Raw genomic sequence first — 24,414 nt, forward strand, 5'->3', positions numbered from 1 at the left:
AATAAAAATATATTAGAAATTTTCAGTGAAAAAAATATGGAACAACATCAATGTTACCAAAAATAATAATAAAATGTCAAGAAACCACCATCAAAACAAGAATAAAGGTCCAATAAGTCTCGATGGGTTCTGATTCAGAGTGAAGAATAATTCTAGGAAAGTGAATAAAACTGGTAAAATGTTTGAAAAAATAAAATAATAAAAAAAGCGATTTCCCTCAAGTGCCATAAAATGTGCAGGTTTTGGTTGAGAATGGCAATAATAAAGAGGGGGTTGGATGGAGGTGGTCTCTCTTGTCAAAGAGTGTCCAGACAACGAAGAGTTAAAAAGGAGGAGTGACACGCCTGATTGGAGAGATTATGTGCGGCCGACAAAACGCGCGCGTCGCCCAGCCAGACGTCCACAACATCGGAACACGTCGTGCGTGCGTGTCTACGTGCGGGGGTGCTGCATGCGGGAGGGACGCGTCCTGCTCCGAGTCCTGGTCCTGGTCCTAATCCTGGTCCTGGTCTTGGTACTAGTCCTGCTCCGAGTCCATTGAGGAACATTTTCGCTGCTTTTTCTTACTTCTTATTCGGCCGTTTTGGTGGATTATTTTATTCCGATTCTACACGAGAGGTAAGCGGAATGGACGGATGGATGTCTGAGTGGGTTCGCTTATATTGATATTAATAATAATAAATCATATTTTTTAAAAAAAGATTATCTAGATCGCGATTTAGGACGATTTTATCCCAATTTGGAGCAAAATACCAAGTCAAAACATCAATTTTTGTCAAATAACTTTGACTCAAATTGATTAAAACTGCATTTTTAAATCATATTTACACATAAAAACATATTTTTTTGTACCTGTCATAGATACAAAGGCTTTATTTTTCAAAAATGTCCATTCAAAATGCAATTTTATCCGAAAATGATACTTTTTATTCCGGAATAAATATTTAGAGTGTGTGTATCAGGTGCCAGTTTAAAGGAGAATGAAAGAAAGAAAGAAATAAGTCATCATCATAATAATGAAGCACTCGTTCTGCTTTAATTACACTCTCTCCCATGCCGGGTGGAAAGTGGCGGATTATGCAAATGAGGATTGTCATATAAAAAAAAAGAGGATAAAAAATGAAAAGAATGGATGACTTTATGACGGGATCAGGATTAAGCTCTGTTCTATTTTCATTATTATAACAGAATTAAAAACGGGCGTTCGGAGAAAAAAACGGCAGTATATTATACACTCATCTTAAATAAATAGGACAAAAAAGAAGATTTTAATGTAATTTTGAACCATAAACGCAATTTATTCCGTTTTCTTTTGTGTTATTCCACTTAAATATTGCACTGAATCAATGGGTATTAAAATGATGATTTATATATTGTTTTTGGAGCGTAGATATTAAATTAATACGTGTAGAAAATGGGAATTTATTGTGGAGGATTATATTCCCCTTTTAAATAGCTAAAAATACAACGTCATTAAAATGTATTTTGGTTATTTTTAAATGTTAATAACACAGTTAGGCTGTTTTATTGTCTAAAATATAATATTTTTTTAGTTTTACTATTATCAGTGGTCCAGAATTTAATAAAATAGAATAAATTAGTCAACCTATTTTCAAAAAAAACATCTATTAATGTCTTGAAAAAAACGCTCAGTGCAATAAAATTAAAAAATATTAAATATACATTCATAATTGGTCAAATTAAAGTATTATAATAGATAAAAAACATTTGTTGGACGCTCAAAAAAGCAAAAAAACGTCTTATATACTCCTAATTTTCAGAAAAAAAGTGTTCAATGGCATTTATTTTGAAATTCCTTAATCTATATAAAGTAATCAGAATACTATAAAAATATTTAATATTATTTTAAGTTAATACGATTGAATGCATTGTATTTGAGATATTTAGTTTTACAAAATGTCCTCTACAGAGGACAGAATTGTGGATTTTTGGGGATATTTTCAAATAAAAAGGTCGCTATTTATTAAAATTGAGCGTCATATTTGTCAAGGCAGAGTCGGACCTTGGACCATGGAGGAATCGAGCTCGCAACCACAGCAGCACAAGGTTCCGCTGTGGGACGGCGACGCCAAGGCGGTGCAGCAATGTCTGACGGACATCTTCACCAGCGTCTACACCACCTGCGACGTGCCCGAGAGCGCCATCTTCGGGCCGTGTGTGCTAAGTCACACGTCCATGTACGACAGCATCGCTTTCGTCGCTCTCAAGGCCACCGACAAACGCACGGCGCCGTATATCTTTCGGGTAAGCGCCATTTTGGATGATTGGACGCCATTGAGTTACATTATTTAATTTAATGAAATGCATTTAGTGGCGTTATTTTACAAGTATATCGAGAAAAATAACATATAAGTGGTCCTAAAATGATTTAGATATGATAAAAAAATGATGTGAGGGACAGAAAAATCAAAAATAAATGATTAAAGTGCAAGATTAAACAATTGTAGGACTATTTTAGATGTTTTTAATGGTCGTATTTTGGTATTTTTTAGCTGGTGGATTATGACGGTAGTTTTTGATGAGTACAATTGGAGTGGTTTTGTGGGTATGTGAAAATTGTGTTTTTTGCAGGAAAAAAATTAATGTATAATTAGATTTTTTTAATAAAAAAAGTGTTACCAGGCAAATTAGTGGTATTTTGCTATATTGGGGGGATTAAAGACCCGTTATGATATTTAAAAATAGATGAATTTATATGTATGTGACTTTGAATATTTTGATACCAAAATTGTCACAATTGAACCAAAAAGTCATCATTAATGTGAGGTTTAAAAATGCTAAACTCGTCAATATTTGATCAAAAATACTTTCAAAATGTCTGTATGTTTTTTTTTTGTGATATATTGATACCCTTTGGAGAATTATGATGATTAAAAATACATAGAGAAAAATTTATGACATGTCCTCACTGTAAAAGGAGAAAAGTATTTAATCTTGAATTCTGGTAATATTATACGGCAATATTTTGGAAATAACAAAGATATAAAATGGCCGGTATCACCATTGATATGATATTGCGATATGAATATAATATTTTTCACAAACAGACAATATTATATTAAACTAAATGGCACTATATCAAGAGAACCTGAATTGTAATAATTCGCTACTGCAGTTAGCACAAATCGCTAACCTGAAAATTTTTCGACAGGTGGATACGTCGGCAGCCAATAGCACGTCAGAAGGCCTGATGTGGCTCCGCCTTGTCCAATCGGCTCGGGACAAAGACGAGCAGAACCTGGAGGCGTACGTCAAAAACGGTCAGCTTTTCTATCGCTCGCTGAGGCGCATCGAGAAAGACGAGGAGCTACTGGTGTGGTACGGGAAGGACCTGGTGGAACTTTTGCTGCTCACCGCTGCAAGGGTGCCGGCCAAGAGCAAAGGTGAGGGGAGGAGCTTCACACTGTGAAGAGGTTCGGGGTCCTACTGAGTGGTTTAGTCCACCGGGGTGGCTTTTCTAAGGCTGGTGGATGGTACGGGATTATCTAAAAGATGGAGTTGGGGTATTTGGTTGGAGGATTTAAGATTGATGAAGTGGTTCGGGCAGCTGGGCGCAGTGTAGGGCTTGGCGTTGAAGTCTTCTGGGCAAGTGTTCTGGGTTAAGAGTACAGGAATGATAGTATTTTTGGAGGTTTTTGTGGATACTGCATCATGGCAACAATTTCTGCCCGTTATGCTTCATTTGAGATAGTTTTTCTGGAAAAATGGCGCAGCCTAGTAGTGTTGGTGGTCGCAAATATCAGGGATTTATGGGGAGTATTCATGGACCTGAGTTAAGTTTCGGTTATTGAAGTTATTATTATATTAAATCCATTTTTTAGCTAGGTCTATGTTGTTTTTTGTGTCTGTGTTCGCGACTGCAATTACTGGAAATTCCCAGGATGAAATAAAGTTCTAATCTAAGAACATTTTAGATATAATATTTAGATTTTTTTAAATTAAAAATGGATTAAAAAGAAGTGGATTAAAATCCCTGAATATTCAGTTTTTTATAGATCTAAAACAATGTTGATTTTAGCTATTTTATATATTTTTTTGATTTTACAAAATTATTTTTGAACTAAAAACACAGAAAAAAATTATTAAAAGATGACAATCATTGATTTAAAAGGGTGAAAATCAGGAAAATGTTATATACATCTATACTCTTCATTTTAATTTGATCCTAAAACATAAAATCGGCACTCATGATTTGCTTTTTCAGGCCGCACAAATTGATAAAGCGGGCCAAATTTGGCCCCCGGGCCGCCACTTTGACACCTGCATTCTAATCTAAATGTGTTGAACCTTCACTACAAGACTACTCTAAACTAACACCATCATTTTTGTCCCAATAACCAGGCAGCAACCACAACTCATGCCCAGACTGCGGCCAGAGATTCCAGTTCGAGTTCCCCTTCCTGGCCCACCTCCGCTTCCGCTGCACCAAAAGACTACAAAACCTAACCGGAGCGGACGAGGAACCCACCAGGGAACGCAGCCCCGACCGTCCCAACGCCACACCCGCCCGAAGCAGCCCCAAACGCAACCACGGCCGCCTCGAAGGCGACTCCAGCAAACCCTCCACGGACTTCCACAACCTCGCCCGAGATATGGAAAACAACCGAAGCAACAGCCCGGCTGGCGACAAAGAAGCCCAAGTCTGCAGTAGCGAAAGCTCCGGGAAGAGAAAATTCTCCTCCGTGGACGAACGGGATTGCCGACGACCTAGTTTAGCGCAGTCCAAATCCAAGGAAGAACTAGCTACCTCGGCTCAGAACTACCGTGGCGTTTACGGACTGGAGGAAAACCGGGCGTTACCATCCTCCGGACCCTCGGAGACAAAATGCAGCGCCTTTACCGAGGTTAAGAAGTCCATCCAGACCTTGAAAAACCACGGTAGCAGCAAAACCATATCCGGCAGTAGCGGAAACTCTGAGAACAAAGACCGCCCCAATGGAGGCGGTCCTTCAGAGAAACACCTAAATATCCGTCAAGTCCTCTCCGAGACGCAACAACCTACAGCCAGCGCTTTTACCTCCGTCAGCCAGGGCGGCGCCAACGAGCGTAAAAGCGCTTTTAGCCAACCGGCTCGTTCCGCCTACTCGCAAATTTCCCCGTTAGTCATGGCGCCCAAGCTGCTGGACTGCCACCCACCAGTAGGTGACACTATCTCCTCCAGCCGCCTCTACCAAGCGGACCACTTGGCGGCTAAGCTACAAGGCGCCGAATTGGGCGCTAACTGCCCGGTCCCGGGAGGCGTGGCTAAGCAGAGCCCCTTCGTCTACGCGGCGGCGGCTGCCGCGGCGACTGCCGCCGCTACCGCCGCCACCTTCTGGCCTAAAAACTCTAGCGCAGTCCAGCTTCAGATGCCCTCGGCGTTGACTCTACTGCCCCCTTCCTTCACGTCGCTGTGCCTGCCGGCGCAGAACTGGTGCGCCAAGTGTAACGCCTCGTTCCGTATGACTTCCGACCTGGTCTACCACATGCGTTCGCATCACAAGAAGGAGTACGCCATGGAACCGTTGGTTAAACGGCGGCGCGAGGAGAAGCTCAAGTGTCCAATCTGTAACGAGTCCTTCCGAGAACGCCATCATCTTTCACGTCACATGACCTCGCACAACTGACTGGGTTAGGGTGACCTTAGAAAAAGGTTCTCAGACTTCTTTTAACCCCGCCCCCAAACAGAATTCCTCCCTAAAAATGATTGGTCGATTTGATTTGGGTAAAATACACCCAATGCGCTAGTGGTTGGGTAACAGGCCTGGCTAGATTTAGCTCCTCCCATATTGTGATTTATTACCCTGGAGTGGACATTGTAGCCTGAGGGAGTTCTGGGATTTGAACTCGTATTTACTCGTAACTCAAATCAACGTTTCCCATAGAAATGAACTAAAAACTAATTAATTGGTTCCAATTCTTGGAAAAAAACCCACCAAAAACTGGATATTTGGATTAGAAAAACATTTTTGTTTGTTATAATTCACCATCTATTAACAAAATAACAAATAACTAGTGGTTTAATAGTACTAAAATGTGTTTAATAGTATTAAAATTAGACAGAGTGAGACTTTTTGCATGGCAACGTGCTAATAACATAACAAAAACAAATTTAAAATAACCCGGATTACAATGCAGACACTTTAAAATAAGTTTAATTCAACCTTACACTAAACTTAATTGTAATTTTGTTTGACATTTTGATACCTTTCTTGGCTCTATAAGCCCCGCCTCCACCCTGACTTTCAGATTCAACCAATCGAGGGTTGTTTGCTTTTGTCTTCCCTTCAAAATATTCCCAAAATTACGCACACAAATGTCCTCAAAATAGGCTAACGCACCACCACAAGTATTATATACTCCTCTCGTATTGGCGACCAATCCGCCATTCGCACTAACAGAAAAACAAAAAAAAAACTGGACAATTTTTGACCATTTTCATAACAAACATAATCATAACCAACCAATTTCAATGCATTACATTCCAAAATAAAAGCACCATCCTCACTTAGCTTTATTTTAAAGCTTCTCAACGACAAGCTCTGATTGGCCTAGAGTGTCTCAAAACTTTTGACCACAACTACAATAACAGTCATACCCAAATCTGACAGTTTTTACCCACAATCCCCCACAAAAACCAAGTCCTAACTCCCTTGTAGTGCTAAATATAGCCAACTAGCATAAGTCACATAGTCTTAAATCCACTAAAATAACATACGAGAATGCCTAAAGAAAATTATAACATTCTACATTTTTAATAAGCTAAATCTAGCCTGGCAAAAGACAGAAACGTCTCTTCACGGCACCCCCGGGCGTCCCCCTGGCTCCTCCCCTTTGCACTCCTTTTCTGGAAGGTTCCCTTTTTGTGTACAAAAGATAAATGTCACGTTTGAAAATGAATCTATTTATGAAGCACTTCCATATTTAATAAGAGAAGATATGGAAATATGTGTAAATGTATATAGTGAGTGGTATTTTATATCTTACACGATTATAACTTTGCATGCACCATCACGGCAAAACGTTTCGTTTCCACGCCGACGTGTGGCTGGCGTGTCAATACACAAAAAAAAAAAAATGGCGGTTGTCCCTCCCATTTGAAATACAAAAATGTGATCGTCAAATATCATAAGCATATTTTGTGCCCGTGTGGGGGGTGGGGCCACGTTTTATTGTTTTTTTTCGGGAAATTTATTACGTATGACAGTTGATCTAATCATGTTGAATGCAATGACAATAAAAATAGCTTTATTTTCAAATGGTCTTGCTCTTTTGTGCTTTTTATATCTTGTTATTCCTCGTTTTTATTGATAAAATATTTTAAATATGGTGATTTTAAATATGTTTAATGAGAGGATAATATTATTTAGGTTTTTTGGGGGGTGTTAGGATGCTAAATTATGATTTTGCAGGTGTTTAATTCATTTTAATTGTTCATTAAGTGCGAAATAACCATTTTGAGATATTAAATATGTATTTTATAAATATGACAAAGAAGGTATAATTCAACATAGGCTGCGATAATATTTTTTTATTGTTTTTGTATTTAAAAACTGAAATTTTGTGTTAAATGTCATTATAATGAAGATATGTTATGAATTTATATTATTATCTATATTAGTAAGCAAACAATCTCAAAATATGAAATTCAAAACATTTTTTAATGATTTATAGAGCAATTACAATTAAGAGGCTTCAACAACTATAAGCTCATTTATTTTTAAATTAATTCACAATAAAACAATAGGTTAGTATTAGGTAAGTTTAAAGTATTAAATATGATTTTAAATTGGTACTATGACATTAAATTGAACCTTTAAAATATGAAATTTTAGAGGTCACATTTATATGAATACATTCCAATTTTTCAATCATAAAACGTGTTTTAAATAAAAATACTGCGAGGGAAATTAACCTTTACTACACCATTAAGCATTTTTACTATGCTACAAATTGCTAAAAAAAAAGAAGGCAAATAAACTGCAGGTTGTACAGTTTAACAATACCAGATATTTTTTAAACTAATTGCGTGTATTTATAGCTATAATTACGCTCGAGGTGAATGTAAATTTGATATAAAGTAATACAAGGTCACCTTCTGTATTAGTTATGGTACTTCTACAAGGCGCATATAAAAATAGCGTCAATATACGTGAAGAAACTAAACGCTCATTGATTTGAAAAGTGCGAAAAAAGGGTCAGCAGCGACATTCTGTGGCACAGAACGGAAGTGCAGCCCAAGAACTACAATAAGACAATGAATCGAATACTTTTTGAATATACACAAATATAAAGGCACTCATGCACGATGACTTTCAGGCAAAAAATACGATACACGTGACGTCACACCGACAACACACACTATGTCGCAGTTACACACACTATTTTTTTGATGAGTGATATTTAGTGACCTCATGCTTTGTCGCTTGTGTCATAGACACGAGGACACTTTATACGTGTGCTAAGTTGGCACTTCCATTTGGCAGGGGGCCGTGGTCACGCTACATTTTTACGCCCATTTTGCTGACAACACTTAAAGTCCAGCAGGTAGCCAAGCCCCAAAAATAGACCGTACACGCTCGACCTTTCGCCCGTATCCGTCATTTTGGACCAATTAACCGTTCGACTAGGCGGCGGCCGGCCAGAAATGGGACGAGTCTCGAGGAAGACTCCAACCTTAACCTTACGCTCCCAAGTCGGTCCCGACTCGGTATTTTGGGGGTGTGGCTTCAATGTCAACTTCTGGTAATAGGCGGACTGAACTCACATTATTATAGTTTTATGATCTTAATAATATTCATTGATTTACTGAACCGTTTATCCTCACAAGGATCACAAGGGGACGGGGGTGCCGGAGCCTAATTCATGTCAATTTCCGGTAATAGGCGAACTGAAATTACATTATTGTAGTTTTACCTGCAGAATATGATTTTAATAATATTCATTCATTTACTGAACCACTTATCCTCACAAGGATTGTGGACGGACGGGGGTGCCGGAGCCTATCCTAGTTGATTTCAGCCATGAGGACACCCTGAATTGGCAGGGCACGAGACAAAAAAAAACTAGCTAGCTAGGAGCAATTTAGAGTGTTAGCATGTTAGCTAGCTTAGCATGCATGTTTTGGGAAATTAGCTAATTTAAGATAATACTTTTTTCAATCATTTTCTTTCATTTTTGTCTGTTTCTTGCATTTTTCATACAAAATCGGGTTCATTTTTGACAAAGTTTGAGTTGGTAGTTTTTTGAGGACCATGGAAGAAGAAAATACAGAATTTACATATAAAGTACTGCTCTAGTTACAAAATATTCAAGTTACAAAAAAGTTCTGGCGCCATTTAATTTTGTAAGTAGAGGTATGACTGTATTTACACGATCAAAGGAACGACCCAAAACATGTTGGTGGATTCTTGTGGAATTAAAAAGGCACGCCGCTCCTTGTTTATACGAGCAAAGGGGATTAGCTGACGGGCCGCCAGAACGGCGCTACGCTAGGGACAGTGGCGTGCTGTTTACACAGCGGGCGACGCTCGGACCGGCCCAAAATCAGCCGGCTGCGGACAATTAGCTTAGCTTTGCGACTTGTAATCCATGGAAGGGAGGGGCTTGGGTGTTGGGGATGAAACGTGGCTGACGACATTAAAGCCCTGCTGTGACCCATTTTGAGGAACTTGTGGTACTACCTGGGATAGGCTCCGGCACCCCCCGCAATCCCAGTGAAGGTAAAGTGGTTCAGGTAATGAATGTAAAGATGAATAATTGGAATTGTATAACTTTTAAAACAATAAAGCTTAATTCCTGCTATATTTTGGGTTGTACCGTTTCATAAACCACTGGTGTCAAAGTGGCGGCCCGGGGGCCAAATCTGGCCCGCCACATCACTTTGTGTGGTCCGAGAAAGTCAATCATGAGTGCTGACTTTCTGTTTTAGGATGAAATTTAAATGAAAAGTATGGATGTATATTAAATTTCCTTATTTTCCCATTTTAAATCAATAATTGTCATTTTTTAATCCATTTTTCTGTGTTTTTAGTTCAAAAATCATTTTGTAAAATCTAAAAATATATTTAAAAAATCTCAAATAAACATTGTTTTAGATCCATAAAAAACGGAATATTCAGGGATTTTAATCCAGTTCTTTTAATCCATTTAAATGAAAAAAATCAAAAAATTATATCCAAAATGGTGAAATCAAGTTGACGTTAAAGCGGCCCGTGAACCAATATCCCATATTCGGGAAATTCCAGTTTTACAGTAGCTAGCACAGACACAGAAGACAATGTAGACCTAGCTACAAAAATGAATGTAATATAACAACAACTTTTGATAAAAATAAGCCAACCCCAGTCTAACACCCTTGAATTAAACAGTGCGCGTCCTCGCCTCCCCCTTCTGCGGCGCGGGTAATTCGCTCAGACGTGCGCCCGAGTTAACGCGCGCCAAAACTTCAGATGCTCAGCACGCGTGGCTCCGGCACCCGGGCCGACGACGACAACCCGGGAGGGAGGACGGTTAAATGCCCGGGGCGATGAGATCATGGGCGGTATAAATATCGTGGCTGTGCGTTGGCGTGTAGGATTTCAGTTGGAAATGCGAGCGCTCGGACAGGCGTGTGGTCGAGCATGAACGTCTGGCTGTACCTGCTCACCCTCGCGCACTTGGTGGTGGTGGCGGTGGTGCATGGGGAGGAGGGGGGCGGGGAGGGGGAGCGGGAAGTCCGCTCGGGGCGCCGGACTTGCCGGCTCTACTGCAGGGTGGGGATCGGCTTCCATCTCCAGATTCACTCGGATGGAAGAATCAACGGGAGTCATCAAGCCGACCCGCATAGTAAGTTTACGCTTTTGTTTATGTGGTTTTTGGGGTTGGGGGGGTCAGGGGGGGTAATTTGGGATTTTTAAAACTTGGATTATGGATTTTTATGTGAAACTAAACTGTGTTTGGAGCCTTAATCCAGGTATGAGATCCAAAAATGAATTGTGATAGGAATTGTGACACTGATTTGAAAGCCTAACATTGGTTAATATTGGTTTGAACCGCATTTTCACCTTTGACCCTCATTTGGAATGATAGCAAGTCTTTTTTTTATCCTAAGAATGCATTACAAGCTGATTTTAAATACTTTATAATTGATAATTTAGGCCTGAAAATGACTTCAAATTTTGAACAAGTCATCCAAATTCAAACTATTTCTTTTTTAAGACAGGTTTTGAAGGCTATTTTAAAGCTTTAAAGCCCTATTTTAAGGCCTACTTATTATGTGACTACTTATTTATTTATTGATTATTTATTGTTATTGTTTATTGATTAGTTATTGGTCTGTTGTCATATTTGTGCACTTTGTGGTAAAGTTTTAAACCTCATTATACTTGTATACTGACAATAAAAGCATTTAATTCAATTCAATTCAAAATGCTAATGCACTAACACATTTTTTTAATTGAAGAACGTTTTAAAGTACAAATCTAGCATATGTCTTCATCAACACCAGTGTAATTGAAAAAAAAACTCACCTGTGTACCAAAAACTACAATAAAGTAGAACTACTTACACTTATAATAGTGATCGAATTAACATTTTTAAAAAATGCAATTAAAATTCATGATTTATGACAAAATTTGCAAATATCTCACTTGACATCATCATACAGTAATCTTAAAAACAACTTCAAAATGTTTTTAAAAAATAATTAATAGCAGAAAACGCAAAGTAGTGAATCCGCGCTAATCGAGGGAATACTGTAATTGCAAAATGACAACAATAGGACATTTTAGACAAGCATGAATTGGTTAAAAAAAACTCTTACCTGATGGACCAATCAATGACTGAGTCTGTCTTTGGACTTTTCAGGTATTCTGGAGCTTTTTGCCGTGTCGCAGGGGGTGATCGGCATCCGAGGAGTACACAGCAACCGATTCCTGGCCATGAATAACAGAGGACGACTTCATGCCACTGTGAGCACTAGCAACATGCTAAGCTAACATGCTACATGTACGTTGATAGTAGTACAAACATTGTTTTGAAATCACAATCAAGCCATAATTTGACATTAAGTTGAGACTATTGAAAGTTTAACATGTATGTTTGCTAGCCACAAATTTCTCGCGCAACATTGGTTAGCTTAGCGTTAGGAATGACCCCTAGTTAGCACGTATTAGCGGGCGAGGAAAATGAAGTGGTGTCTGGTTTGGTTGATAACACGCAGCTGAAATGGAAATCAATAGGAAGCAAGTGGAAAGCGATTAGGGGTTCTCCAGGGAACCCTTCTGAGGACCCTGCTTTTGTTTGGGTAAATCCGGTTAGCCATTGGCCAAGAGGCTACTTCAAAGGCGACCGCTACGGTTAAAAAAAACGACATGAATTCAAGTTGTTTTGTGGCAATTCTAAGTCATCACTACTCTGAAAAACCCAATAAAAATGAAGAAATTGCAATTAAAGTGTATCATGGAAATATATATAGATATGATTGAATCGTGAGTACGGCTTATATGCGCATAAATTAGACTTAACTTGCACAAAACGATGTGGCTGATATGGTCATTTATTTCAAAATAGAGAAAAAATAAACAGATAAAATAAAATTATACAAGGAGAATTGGCAAATTAAACCATTTTAAGGCAATTTTAACGGTGCGGCTCATACGACGGGGCGGCTTATATGCGGGAAAATATGTTAATTTTTTTGCCATTTTTTTAGTAACGCAAAAGGACAAACTTTATAGGATTAATGTCTAAAGACATTGGTACTTTTGCCCAAGTTTAACAAACAACAACCTACTAATTTCTTTAAAAATATAAGATCCAAAATGGCGGCACATGTGTGTGCAGTGGCTCTTTAGCTCTCCAGTTTTTTTTGCTTTGTTTCTCACCAATTTTTGATATATGCAGCTGCATTTAATGACAATAAAAACTTTTGATTTGATTTAAACTAGACATCCTAAACCCTTTGTGTACAAAAAATTGCAACGTTGTTATGGCGTGAAAAGTGGAGGAAAATTCAATTTTTCATACCTGTTGTTGTTGGTTTGTTTTGCTTGGGAATGGCACCACAAAACAAGGAGAACACCCACATTTGTGTCTGGTTCCCATAACTGCCAAATAAAAAAGAATACAGAGTCAAAATGAGTAAATTCCAGCAGTTTTGTTTGTTAGCGGTTAGCACAGGTTAGCAACCAACGGCAAAGTAGCTCAGAAGACATATCCCGCTGCGCGTTTAGCTTTGGTTTACGATGTGTGGTAATTAGCTTAATGCGAGCTAATGACGTGGGAACTATTTGCACGTTTGTGTGGTCGCGTCCAGATGCTTCCTCGTAAATTTGACGGCCATGACATCGTCTTTTTCTGACTTTGTAATGAGTCGCTAGTAAGTAGCTAGCTAGCCAGCCGTGACCTTAATTCAAGGTTTGCTGTGGAGACGGGATGTAAACATGAAAAAATAAAGTTGTTTACTATTGTAAATAAGCCTTTGTGACAACATTTTGCAAGAAATATTGATTTAGAAGGTAAAAAAATATTATTTACATATTTGAATGTTAATATAAAAAGATGTATTAAAATGTATAGTCATTTTTTGGGGTTAAAAGGGTAAAAATCTTATTTTTGTGTGTTTGCTAGTTTTTTTTAAGTCAGATATCTATCAGATTATTAGTAATTAGTTTGTTTGTTGTTGTTATTTGTCATGTAATTTCCTTATATATTTATGTAGTTGACTTCTGATTCAATTATTTTTTATTTATTTATTTGTTTGTTGTTGTTATTTATGCACGTTGTGGTGAAGCTTTAAATATCATTATACTTGTATAATAAAAATAAAAGCAATCAATTCAATACAATAATAGTACTTTTTTGCCCAAAAATGTTCCCGAAAAATATATGCCATTGTTTTTCCCTTAAAATTTAATTTTGTCACGGACATTTGTAATTGAAAATCAATTATCTTAATGATTTATTCTCCTATCTTTGGGCTAGATGTCGTTCACAGACGACTGCAAGTTCCGCGAGCGTTTCCAAGAGAACAGTTACACCACGTACGCTTCCGTACTCCATTGGAACCGAAGGACTGGTCGCCAATGGTTTGTGGCCCTCAACAAGCGAGGCAAAGCCAAGATGGGTTCGAGTCCGCGAGTTAAAGCCAAGCACGTCTCCACGCACTTCCTGCCCAGGGTCGGCTTTGGCGTGGACGGCGAAAGCGGATTCGCCGTCACGGAACAGAAAGTCGATCAACGGCGGGTAACGCCCGCTAAAGAGGACAAAACTAAAGTCCAGGTCGGGACGCAGACCAGACAAGTCAAATACTGGCCTAAGTATCGGTTTGGATAGAAAAGACTGTTTTCTAGAAAACTTCGGAACATTCCTGACATCTTCCATCTGCAATGTGGAAAAAAAGCTAGCTAGTTAGCAAGCTAGCTGGCTAAGCATTTGGTGCTTTTCAGAAAACTGCCAAGTTGGACATTTCTGGTCTCTGAATATAAAAATGGACTATATTGTATTAACTTTCTTCTCCCAAATGTTTGTTACTAAGAAAAATGTTGGCGTGAAATTAAAGGAAAAAAGTGAATATACTGATCTTATATTGTAAAAATGGCCCATTATTAGCATTTTATGTCATTTTGAAAATGGTGGAAAAAATAAGATAAAAACTTTAAGTTTGAATGATACAAGAAACTTCTAAAAATTACCAAATTACATTTTCTAATCATATAGCGTTACAGGATTAGAATTAAATAAAGATATGTTGTTGTTTTTTAAATAAAGGTTTATTGAAAGTCCGTTTTTTTTATTTTGGATTTAATTACTCTTTGTTTGCATATAAAAAGCCTGGAGTTGTATTTTTCAAGTAATATGCTGAATTATTGTGTTGTCAATATAATTGTAATATTACAAAATTAGTTGTAATTTATTGAGGAAATAAATGTACATTTTGCATGAATGATAAATCAGAAAAATGCATTACTTGAATTTCCCTTACATATTTTGTATTGTTAAATAATAAAACCTTCATTGTAAAGCTGATCATTTTCTCATTTTTTCTTCTTTAAAATATGACCTTAAAATAAAAACTTTTATCCAATGTAATCTTAAGTAGTATTTCTTTACAGAATTATTTAAGATAAATGTGTCGAAAAAGGAAAAATATTTTTTGCACACATTTCAAGAACGCTTTGCAATTTATTTACTGAATGAGACTTTATGTGACGATTAAATTACAAATAAAGACAGTATTGAAATTTCCGTTTTTATAGAAAAACAAAATACTACTTAAACAGGACGATACCATTTATGGCACGAATTCCATAATCGCCTGTGTAGTTAAGATCTACAGAAAAAAAGTTATCCCTTGTTCGATTGTCGATCGCCCATCAGATTCAACACTTTAGAAAAAGGAATTATATAAAACTTGAAGATGATCTAACATCACAATTACGTACCTCAGATTTCATTTTATTTGCATTTCAGGCAAATAAAGACATCGGATTGAACCACTGACTTTGCTAACTGAGGTGAGCAGGGGGGTTTCATTGATTGGTACAGGCGTGTGCGACTTCCGCTTCCGGCAAGAAAACGCGCCATGGTAACTCGACTACATACCAGGAAAATGGAGTCAAACAAATGCGACAATGCAGTCAAACCCTTCAAAAACTACGAAGAGTATTTGGACTCCAAAGTAACACCGATTGAATTGTGCTTCCTAAGAGTGAGTAAAGTTTGCTCCTTATTTTTGGCTTGTTTAATAGCATAACCAAACTGCAAGTTAAGATACATTATGTATTATCCTTGTGTTGGACAAAATGGCGTCTTCCCCCAACCCCAATTATTTAAAACAAATGGTTGTTGTGTTCATATATGTGCATGTAAATGTAGTGTACCGAACTGGGACTGTTTCATAATTTGATAACATAGTTATTTTTACTTAGTTATGTTACTTTTAGACAGAGTTACCAGGTCGTAAAGACAGTATTTACGCAGCCCAATCACGAAGTAAAACTAGGTAAAACTTTCAATTAAATAAAAAAACCCACCCCAAATTACAACTGCCCGTTCGATATAAGGAGCTTTCTTTTTATAGTGCTACGTATATTTTTGTATAATAACCAGTAAAAGGAGTCAAGAGTCAGTTTTGCCAATAGCATCATGAAAGTAGTTCTCAGAAAAGTGTAAAACTATTGTATTTTTTTGTTGTGTAACGAATTAATTCATTATTAACCTTACATTTATGGATTGTTAAACTTAAAAATACACGTCTGTCAATGAATTTAAAACACTGCATTTAATGTAATTTATGAAATTACTATTTAGTTGAATTTGCCTGTGTGGGCCGCGGTGAGGCGCTAAAACACAAGATAGTATATAATTAGAGAAAGGGAGCACCTGCTGTAAAAAAACAATGAAGCTAAATTAAAATGAATCAGAATACTAACTTTTGCCAAAAAAATCTTAAATTTAATCAAATTCTTTGACAATTGACCACTAATGTTTGTAGAATGTACTCCGAAGATGTATAAATCCAATTTGTCCCTATTTTGTTGATGTAGTTTCTCAGATAAAACGCTAGAGGGAAGCGCCGCTCAATTGATACTCACAGGAACGTTCGAATGGGGTAGAATGCCTCCTTTGTGAACATTTAACCTCAATTCCGCTAGATGGCACGCTTGCAGATGATATATGAGTCCATTTTGTTTGAACACCTGTGTCCACACCGGGCATCAACAAGCCATATCTGACCTGCTAATCAGCTGTCGTCAATCACTGTTTAACTGGTCCAGGCCGGACTGGGTCACCACCATGCCGAGGAACGGCCGCCCCCCGATACGTGGCTTCGCCGCCCGGGCCTGTTTTTACTGGCCGCCGCTGTTTGGGGCTTTTCAGGTGGTGGGAGAGGTCACGTTACAAAGTCATCACCTCCGACGCCAGGATGGATGTTGCGGGTACGCGTCCGGCGTGAAGAGACGGCGTTTCGGGGCCAACGTTGGGACTCGGGGATGGTTCCTAGCGAGCGGCATCAAAAGAGCGGTTGCTGGGGGTTGTGGGGGTGGGTTTCAGAATTTCCGGACGCGGGGCGGCAAGCTGACAGGCCGCGGCGTACAAACTGACAGCTCGGTTTGATGCTTGGACGCCGACGTCAATGACGCTTCGGCACCGAGAACACCTGCACAAAATGGCTAACAAAGCGCTCCGTTCACGGTTTGAAAGTACAGTTTTTTTGTAGGGGGGGAAAAGTGCTGTTATGGCGATAATTCGGGGGTGTTTTTTTTTGGGGTGGAGGCTAGTCATAGTGTATATAGATCATCTATCAAATATTGGCATAAATGGCCAATTTTTTTCCTAAAAAAGAGGAGTGACTGGTTAAAAATCATATCAAATATCTAAGCACAGAATTGAAATCAAGCCAATTTTGGACAATTCCCAAGTCAATTTATAAATTTTTTCCCGTATTTTATATTTTTTTGGTATAATTTCTAATTGTGTATGCATATAATAACTTTTTTCAGGAGAAAATGTTTTTAAAAAGTATTTTTTTTGTAAAAGTGATTTGGTTTTAGCCATTTTGGCTCTAATCTGGATCGTCTTGTCACTTGTCACAGAGTGAAAACGCCATTTTAACTATATAGATATAGCGTGTCAGCAAGCAATGTACAGTCAAGCTGTCTATAGCCATCTACATAATCTTGAATTTAGTGCATTCTGATTGGGCCCCTGTCCACTTTGGGGAAAATTATATACTTTTAAGTACACCCTATGTGAATAAATATATGCCACTTTGCATTTTATTATCACTTAATATGAGGAATTGCTATCATTATTCATGGGAACAATTGGCCGAGGTTGCCAGGTATGCAATTTTGACGCATAAAATCACTTTTAAGTTTATGTTCTGAATTTGAAAGTTAACAATCTCCAGATCAATGAATGTTTTTGACTGAAACCCATTTCTAAAAAGGTTTAAAATGGACCCTTTTCTGTTTTTCCAGAGTAAGGAGTCGGCCCGCAAGCCGGTTGGAACACGGACACAAGGGCACTGTGCTGAGTCGGCAGGAATTCCAACAGCGGAAAACAGCATCGGCCTCGGCCACCGACTCCCGCCGGAACCGGACTCGGTGAGTTTTTCCTCTCCGGGGGAGGCGTCACCCGCATAGAAAAGCGCCCGCGACATATCTGGAAGCACTTTCACGCTCTGAAAACTTTATGTGACGACTACGAGTGGCTTTTGTGTGTGAACGGGCGTGTATGTGTGGGGGTTCCAGGAAGCTGCTGGGTATCCATTTCCACAAGGGTTTGACTTCCAAATTCACTTGCACGGTATGAAACGTATAAAAAAAAGATTTTGACATAAATGCTTGACTAGCCTTTTTGTGTAGAAGAATTTGTACAAGTTTGTTTAACCTTTATTGATAAACAGATCTTTATTGTTGAGATAAAAGCTAAATAAAATATACAGTATATCCTGAGTTTTATGTAAAAAAAAGTCTTGAATTTCATTCATAGACGTCAAAATATATTTCGTTAAACATTTTCTTCTATATTTTGAAATAAATGACCGTATTGGACGCATTTTCGTACTTTATGGTATATTATGGATGTCAAGTCTAATTTATGCGCTTATAAGCCATAGCCTTGATTCAGTCATCATTTTTTTGCTAAAAATATGGCGTATATGCGAGGAAATATGGTATCTACATTTACAAAATATGGATTGCACTGTGTAAAATGACGATAGTGATTCAAACACACAAAAACACATCCAGTCAGTCTATCAATTTGATGATTTGGGACATTTTTGACCAATTTTAAAGGGTTTAATTGGTTTTTGAAGGGTGTAGTTGGTAGTTGTGTCAGACATTTTCATATAAAGTGCATTTCTACTTACAAAATGTTCAAGTTACAGAGTCAATCAATTGAATATATATTAATAATGAATATAAATATGTGCTCTCCTTTATTAACTAAATCAAACTCAAAACTACACTTCATAGGTCTTATGCTAAGCTAATTTAGATTAGCATGTAAGAGTTATTTGCCAAAATGTTGACATTATACTGTCAATACATGACACCAATTTCAACCCTAATCTAAGAAAAAGTAAATACTCCTAACTTTACTTTGGAAATAAAAAGAATAATCTTTATTCCCCCAATATAAACCCCTTCCTTTTCTTCCCGTAAGTCCTTCTCTCTTCCTCAAAACCATGTTTTACACTTTTTTTTAGGTCGTTTATTTTAAAAAGACCTCCATCTTGTCCAATCTGTCAAATCCACTAAATTGAGACCAGGAACTTTAAACCAAGCAAACAAGCTAAAGATAAAACCCCCCCTGCAAATTTAATCCTAACCCCCCCTCCCCAAACGCCAAATGACTTCCATCCGACAAACCTTGAACAACTTTTTCTCGGCAATTTCCCAAGAATTACTACCACCGCCATTTTCCTTCTCCTCCATTGTTCATGTAGCATAGCTGGTCGCTAACACCTGCCAAGCCACTTCACCAAGCCCTCCAACACAAAGACAACTTTTTCCCGTCCACTCTGTTGTTGTCGTAAAGCGTTTTGCACCTGTGGACACCCCCCAAACCCCCTTTTAAAGCCCCTCCCCCGCCCTGCTGTTCAGGGGAAGCTCTTTCACCTTCCAGTCTGGTGTCTTTTCTCACCATTCTGTCAGGTTTTTTTTCTTTTTTCTTCTTTTTCCAAGCCCTCCTCCTCCTCCTCCCTTTTTCATGCTCTCCCGGAGACCTTTAGTGCCTGCAGGTGTATAAATAGAGCTGTTTTCAATTAAGCCAGCCCGTAGCGTGCATCTGATCAATGCGTACGCCGCCCTCCCTCCATTTTTTTCCTTTTTTTTTTACCCCTGCACCTGTGGTAATAAAATACGTGGGGGAGTGGAGACGTTGCCCCGCCGTTGGCCCGGCTCGCCTCTTCTCTCAAGGACGATGTAGATTTTTTTTGTTGCTCTCTTTTAGAGCAGATTTGGGCAAACTACGGCCCCCGGGCCACATATGAGCCCAGTTTTGCTACTAATTGGAGATAAATGATATTTTTAGGGTGGCATGGTCAATTTTATAACATTTTTTTCTTATATTTGGTCATATAATCAACATTGAGGGCCCTTGTGAGCAACATCAGCAATTCTTGTTATGGCCACACACTAGTATCACATCTAGCCATCAAATTTAATTGTTATTATTCATAAATAAGACATCTTAATAGCTAAAAAATGCTACTTAACAAGCTCGCAAGGATGCTAATGGAGAGTAATTCATTAGCTAGCTGTACATTTACAATTCCAATTTGTCGTTATTGGGAATTTACTGATAAGTGAGATGATAGCTGTTTTTATGTGTTTATTCAGTCATTTCAGGCAAATTTTGTTAATTTTTTTTGTTGCAAATAACCAAACAAATGGTTGAAAATGATTGGAATGAGCAGAATGGACTAAAAGTCGAAAGCAGTGTGGGTAAACTGCGGCTTGTGGGCCACATATGGCCCCTTAGGCTTTTTAATCCAGCCCGTCGAACATTGCCCCCCCCCCCCCCCCCAAGATGGCGCTGTCACGCGGAAGCCAGTGGCAGTAGCTCTGTCAATCTTATTTATTTTTGGTGTTTTACTGCCCCTCTATCTTTTTTTAAATGACTTTTTAATATTTATTTATACATTCTTTTATTATACAAATTGTACTTTTGACTTTTCTTAGTACTTTATACTTTTTACTTGAATGAGTGACGAGTATGTTAATACTCAAGTCCGTTTTTTTCTGTTCATGTTTCATATGTACTGTTAACGGATGCACTTTTTTATATGTATCCTATCTTTGTGCTGACCCAGCCCATCTGTCAAAATTTTTAAAGTTACCGTGGCCCCCGGGCCCCAAAGTTTGCCCACCCCTGCTTTAGCACGCTAAAGAAAGGAAGAAAGGGAGAAAAAAAGACAAAACAAAGAAGCTTCCAGTACCGTGAAATTCAATAGCTGGGAATGAAAAGGATGCTTAGCCGTCGTCGTGCGCTTATTTTGGTTAGCAAAAAAAAAAAAAAAAATGGAGAAGAAGAAGTGCAATGGAATCCAACGTTTTTTGGGGATGTGAGCTAGAAATGGAGATGGAATTAAATAAATACCAGCGACTTTTTATTCAGGCACGTTCAACCTGGAGACCACCTAGCGTGGTTGACGTTTGGCCTTACTTGGCCCGCAACTTTTTTTGCTGCCTCATGGAAATATAGTCCAAGTGCAGACTCCTACACGGGATGGGATAATTACGTCTCAAGACGAGACGCCGTAAACGATTAAAAGTCGGCGATGGCGTGTCGGCTACGTCGTCACGTTCAAGTTTGACGGCGAAAAAATGGAGGCTAAAGTATCGTAGTTTCTCACATATAGGTCGGATTTGTCGCTCAAAAATTATGATGACTGAATCGAGGGTACAGCTTATATGCGCATAAATTAGATTTGACATGCGTAAAACTGCAAGGTGGTAAAGACGAAACAATGTGGTTGATACCTTTAAAAAAAAAAAAAAATGATGACTGGATGTTTGGTCGCCGGTCAAATGGGGACATAGTGTTGATACCAGCTTTCAAAATTATATTCATGAGAGTTTAATTTCTAAGAGAGAGAGTTTAATATCTAAGTACTGTTGAAAATATTAGATATTTAGATATTAAACTCTCTCATGAATATAATTTTGAGAGCTGGTTTCAACAGTACTTAGATATTAAACAGTACTTGGATATTAAACAATACTTGGATATTAAACAGTATTTCGAGATTCAACAGCACTTAGATGTTAAGCAGTACTTAAATGTTAAGCAGTACTTAAATGTTAAGCAGTACTTAGATATTAAACAGTACTTAGATATTAAACAATACTTGGATATTAAACAGTACTTAGATATTAAACAATACTTAGATATTAAATAGTACTTGGATATCAAACAGTACTTAATATTAAACAGTACTTAAACAGTACTTGGATATTAAACAGCACTTGGATATTAAACAGTACTTAAACTCTCATGAATATAATTTTGACAACAGTAAACTCAGTCACCAAAAGTCCGGCGACCAAACGTCCGGTGACCATACATCCGGTCATGGGATCGAGGGTACGGCTTATATGCGCATAAATTAGACTTGACATGCACGAAAATGCAAGGTGGTAAAGATGAAACAATGTAGCTGATGACATTTATTTATCTTTTGCCCAAAAATATTTGATAAAAAACTGACGGATTGTTTTTTTTTTTTTTTTGGATAGTTGGTCCAATCATTCTAGTCTGGTTTTGTTGCTCCTGTTTTTTTGCTCAGATTGTCGATTGGTTTCATTGGTTGGGTGCGGTCGTCAGTCGGCTGTTTTGATTGTGGTGGATGGTGTTTCACATCTGGTTTTGCATTTTTAATTTGCCTCTCAAGCAAGTCTTCAAACTAAGATTTCTAACCCGGTTTTTGCCTTTTAAAGCAAGTTTACAACTGTCGCCGACATATGAGGATGTCAAAATTCGGGTTTTACGTCTGGGATCTTTGAAAAAGTGTCTTTTACTTGATTTTTATTGGGTTTTTAGGACTTTCATGCCCACGTCGCAACAGAAGCCCAAATAGCAAACGTTTATCACATGCTATATGTTAGCTAAAAATGCTATGACAGTCTTTGGCTGTAAATATAATCCATATTTTACCCAAAACTCAACTCGTAATCCTTACATCACCCACACAAAACCCAAAAATGTCTCCTGGAACAAATTTAATTCCACATTTCAGATGTTTCGCTACAATCCCGCCGCGTGGTCTCAAAAACCGAGTCCAAACTCCCATAGCGCTATTTTTGTGATTGACGGCGGCGCGTTGAACGTTCCCCGCCATTGTTCCGTCCGTATTTCTTCGGGGGGCTCCGTCATGTTTCCACTTGTCCTTTGCCGTTACCCCCCCCCCCCTTTCTTTTCTGTAGTGATTTAGCAGGGATTATTTTTACGACTTTGAAATCCTCCCGCCCCTTAAATCATCGGGATACAAAAAAATCCCGCCACCCCCTCGCCGCCCGAGATCGGCGGCGTTCTGGATAAAGGGCAGGAAGTGGTTTTTCCGTGTCTTTATAACGAACCGGCGGCTCGCGACCCAGCTGCCGCGTGTCGGATGGATGCGGCGTGTAATTATTGCCACCTTGTTGTTTTATTGGGGTTTAAAGCGTTGGCGTTTGGAGGCGGGCTTTGGAAGGGGTGCTGTACCCAATAAAATCGCTTGAATTATTTCGATTAGGGTCTAATTGATATCACGTGTGGACGGATAACGAGACGCTAAGATGACATGAGAGGTGCGGTCTCGATTTTGACGTGAGGCCATGTTGCTTTGTGAAAATGGCGGTTGAAAGACGTACTTTAAATCTGGTAGGCTTATGTGGTGTTGTTGATTTTGATCCAAAATGGAGGACGCCTACACCATGTTGTACAGTAGTATCAGATCTTGACTATTATATACCCTCATGGCAAGCACCCCCGCGAACTTTATGCAGATAAGTGGGACAGAAAATTAATGTTTGTCTGATTTACCGCTCAGTTTTGGACACTGGTTTCAAACTATTGTTGGATCTAGTTCTTATTTTAGTAGAATTATTACTCTCTTTTTTAACTTTTTTAAGTTTGTTAAAATGTTAAAAATATATAGATTTTTATTGCACATTACTGCTAATTTTCTGGAAAATTAAATGACTTAATCAGAAAAGATTTTTCTTTTGTTTTTAAGTTAAATAAAAACAATAAATGAATGCATGGATTAAAATAATACAGTAAATCCAAGTAGGATCACTCTTATTATAACAATTTTTCACGCTTCTGAGTTTTATCATGGACTTTATACATTTTTATCAACTTAAAAAATATATATTTACTTATTTATTACCTATTTATTTGTCTTAAATGTATTTTTCTGGGTCTGTATTCTCACCCTCTTAAATCGCAATGTAGTGAAGAAGCAATAATCGAGGGATTACTGAACTTAGCTTACAACTATTTAGTACTATTTAGTACTATTTAGACAAAATGCTATTCACAAATCTCTCAAAAAAATTCAAAAACCATCAAAATAACTGTGAATTAATTTTCAAATTCCTCAATTCATCATGACCCTTATACGACCAATCAATTTCGTCTGGGCTCTCCATCAAAAACGTATTAAATATCTAGCACCATTTTTTAACGCGCTAATTAGCAAACCCTTGGCTCTGTCTTCCTAAAGAAACCCCGAACATGATATACCCCGCCACCAAACCGACTTTGACACCCCTGGTTTAAGGTTTCCAACCTGGATTAGTCTTCCAGATGAGGTTTTCCGACCAGAACGAGTTTCTAACACCGCTCAAAAAAACACTCGCTATACAACACCTGTGCACTTGTCAACTCTAACAGATGGTACGCCATTTCTTTCCATTTTTTTTCTTCCTTGTA

General features: G+C 38.1%; 3 protein-coding genes across 4 annotated transcripts in view; all 3 read left to right on the top strand.

Moving 5' to 3' along the window:
* Nucleotides 1-401: 401 nt before the first annotated feature.
* On the top strand, nucleotides 402-6,062 carry prdm8b (PR domain containing 8b). Of its 2 annotated transcripts, none has more exons than XM_077716123.1 (4): nucleotides 402-618; nucleotides 2,012-2,265; nucleotides 3,173-3,404; nucleotides 4,363-6,062. In XM_077716123.1, exons 2-4 carry the CDS (start codon nucleotides 2,032-2,034, stop codon nucleotides 5,625-5,627), a joined length of 1,731 nt encoding a protein of 576 aa, XP_077572249.1. In that variant the 5' UTR covers nucleotides 402-618; nucleotides 2,012-2,031; the 3' UTR covers nucleotides 5,628-6,062. The 2 variants fall into 2 exon arrangements, with proteins under 2 accessions (XP_077572249.1, XP_077572251.1); XM_077716125.1 differs by having other exon boundaries at nucleotides 2,016-2,265.
* Nucleotides 6,063-10,451: 4,389 nt separating this feature from the next.
* fgf5 (fibroblast growth factor 5) lies at nucleotides 10,452-14,316 on the top strand. Its single transcript, XM_077715523.1, has 4 exons — nucleotides 10,452-10,525; nucleotides 10,577-10,827; nucleotides 11,848-11,951; nucleotides 13,966-14,316. The coding sequence occupies exons 1-4, from the start codon at nucleotides 10,452-10,454 to the stop codon at nucleotides 14,314-14,316; spliced, it is 780 nt and encodes a 259-aa protein (XP_077571649.1).
* Nucleotides 14,317-15,462: 1,146 nt separating this feature from the next.
* cfap299 (cilia and flagella associated protein 299) overlaps nucleotides 15,463-24,414 on the top strand; it is a 35,484-nt gene continuing 26,532 nt past the window's right edge. The window contains exons 1-2 of the mRNA XM_077715910.1: nucleotides 15,463-15,691; nucleotides 17,967-18,092. Of these exons, the coding sequence (XP_077572036.1) occupies nucleotides 15,566-15,691; nucleotides 17,967-18,092 (252 nt within the window). The 5' untranslated portion in view covers nucleotides 15,463-15,565. The remainder of the gene's footprint in view (nucleotides 15,692-17,966; nucleotides 18,093-24,414) is intronic.

This window comes from Stigmatopora nigra, chromosome 4 (assembly GCF_051989575.1).
Source record: "Stigmatopora nigra isolate UIUO_SnigA chromosome 4, RoL_Snig_1.1, whole genome shotgun sequence".
Taxonomy (NCBI): domain Eukaryota; kingdom Metazoa; phylum Chordata; class Actinopteri; order Syngnathiformes; family Syngnathidae; genus Stigmatopora; species Stigmatopora nigra.

What these genes read in the sequence shown, in the direction of transcription:
- prdm8b (XM_077716123.1), top strand. Translation starts at nt 2,032, where the DNA reads ATGGAGGAATCGAGCTCGCAACCACAGCAGCACAAGGTTCCGCTGTGG. An exon ending in CGGCGCCGTATATCTTTCGG is followed by an intron (nt 2,266 to 3,172) that starts GTAAGCGCCATT and finishes ATTTTTCGACAG; the next exon opens with GTGGATACGTCGGCAGCCAA. An exon ending in GGTGCCGGCCAAGAGCAAAG is followed by an intron (nt 3,405 to 4,362) that starts GTGAGGGGAGGA and finishes CCCAATAACCAG; the next exon opens with GCAGCAACCACAACTCATGC.
- fgf5 (XM_077715523.1), top strand. Translation starts at nt 10,452, where the DNA reads ATGCTCAGCACGCGTGGCTCCGGCACCCGGGCCGACGACGACAACCCG. An exon ending in TCATCAAGCCGACCCGCATA is followed by an intron (nt 10,828 to 11,847) that starts GTAAGTTTACGC and finishes TGGACTTTTCAG; the next exon opens with GTATTCTGGAGCTTTTTGCC. An exon ending in GAGGACGACTTCATGCCACT is followed by an intron (nt 11,952 to 13,965) that starts GTGAGCACTAGC and finishes TCTTTGGGCTAG; the next exon opens with ATGTCGTTCACAGACGACTG.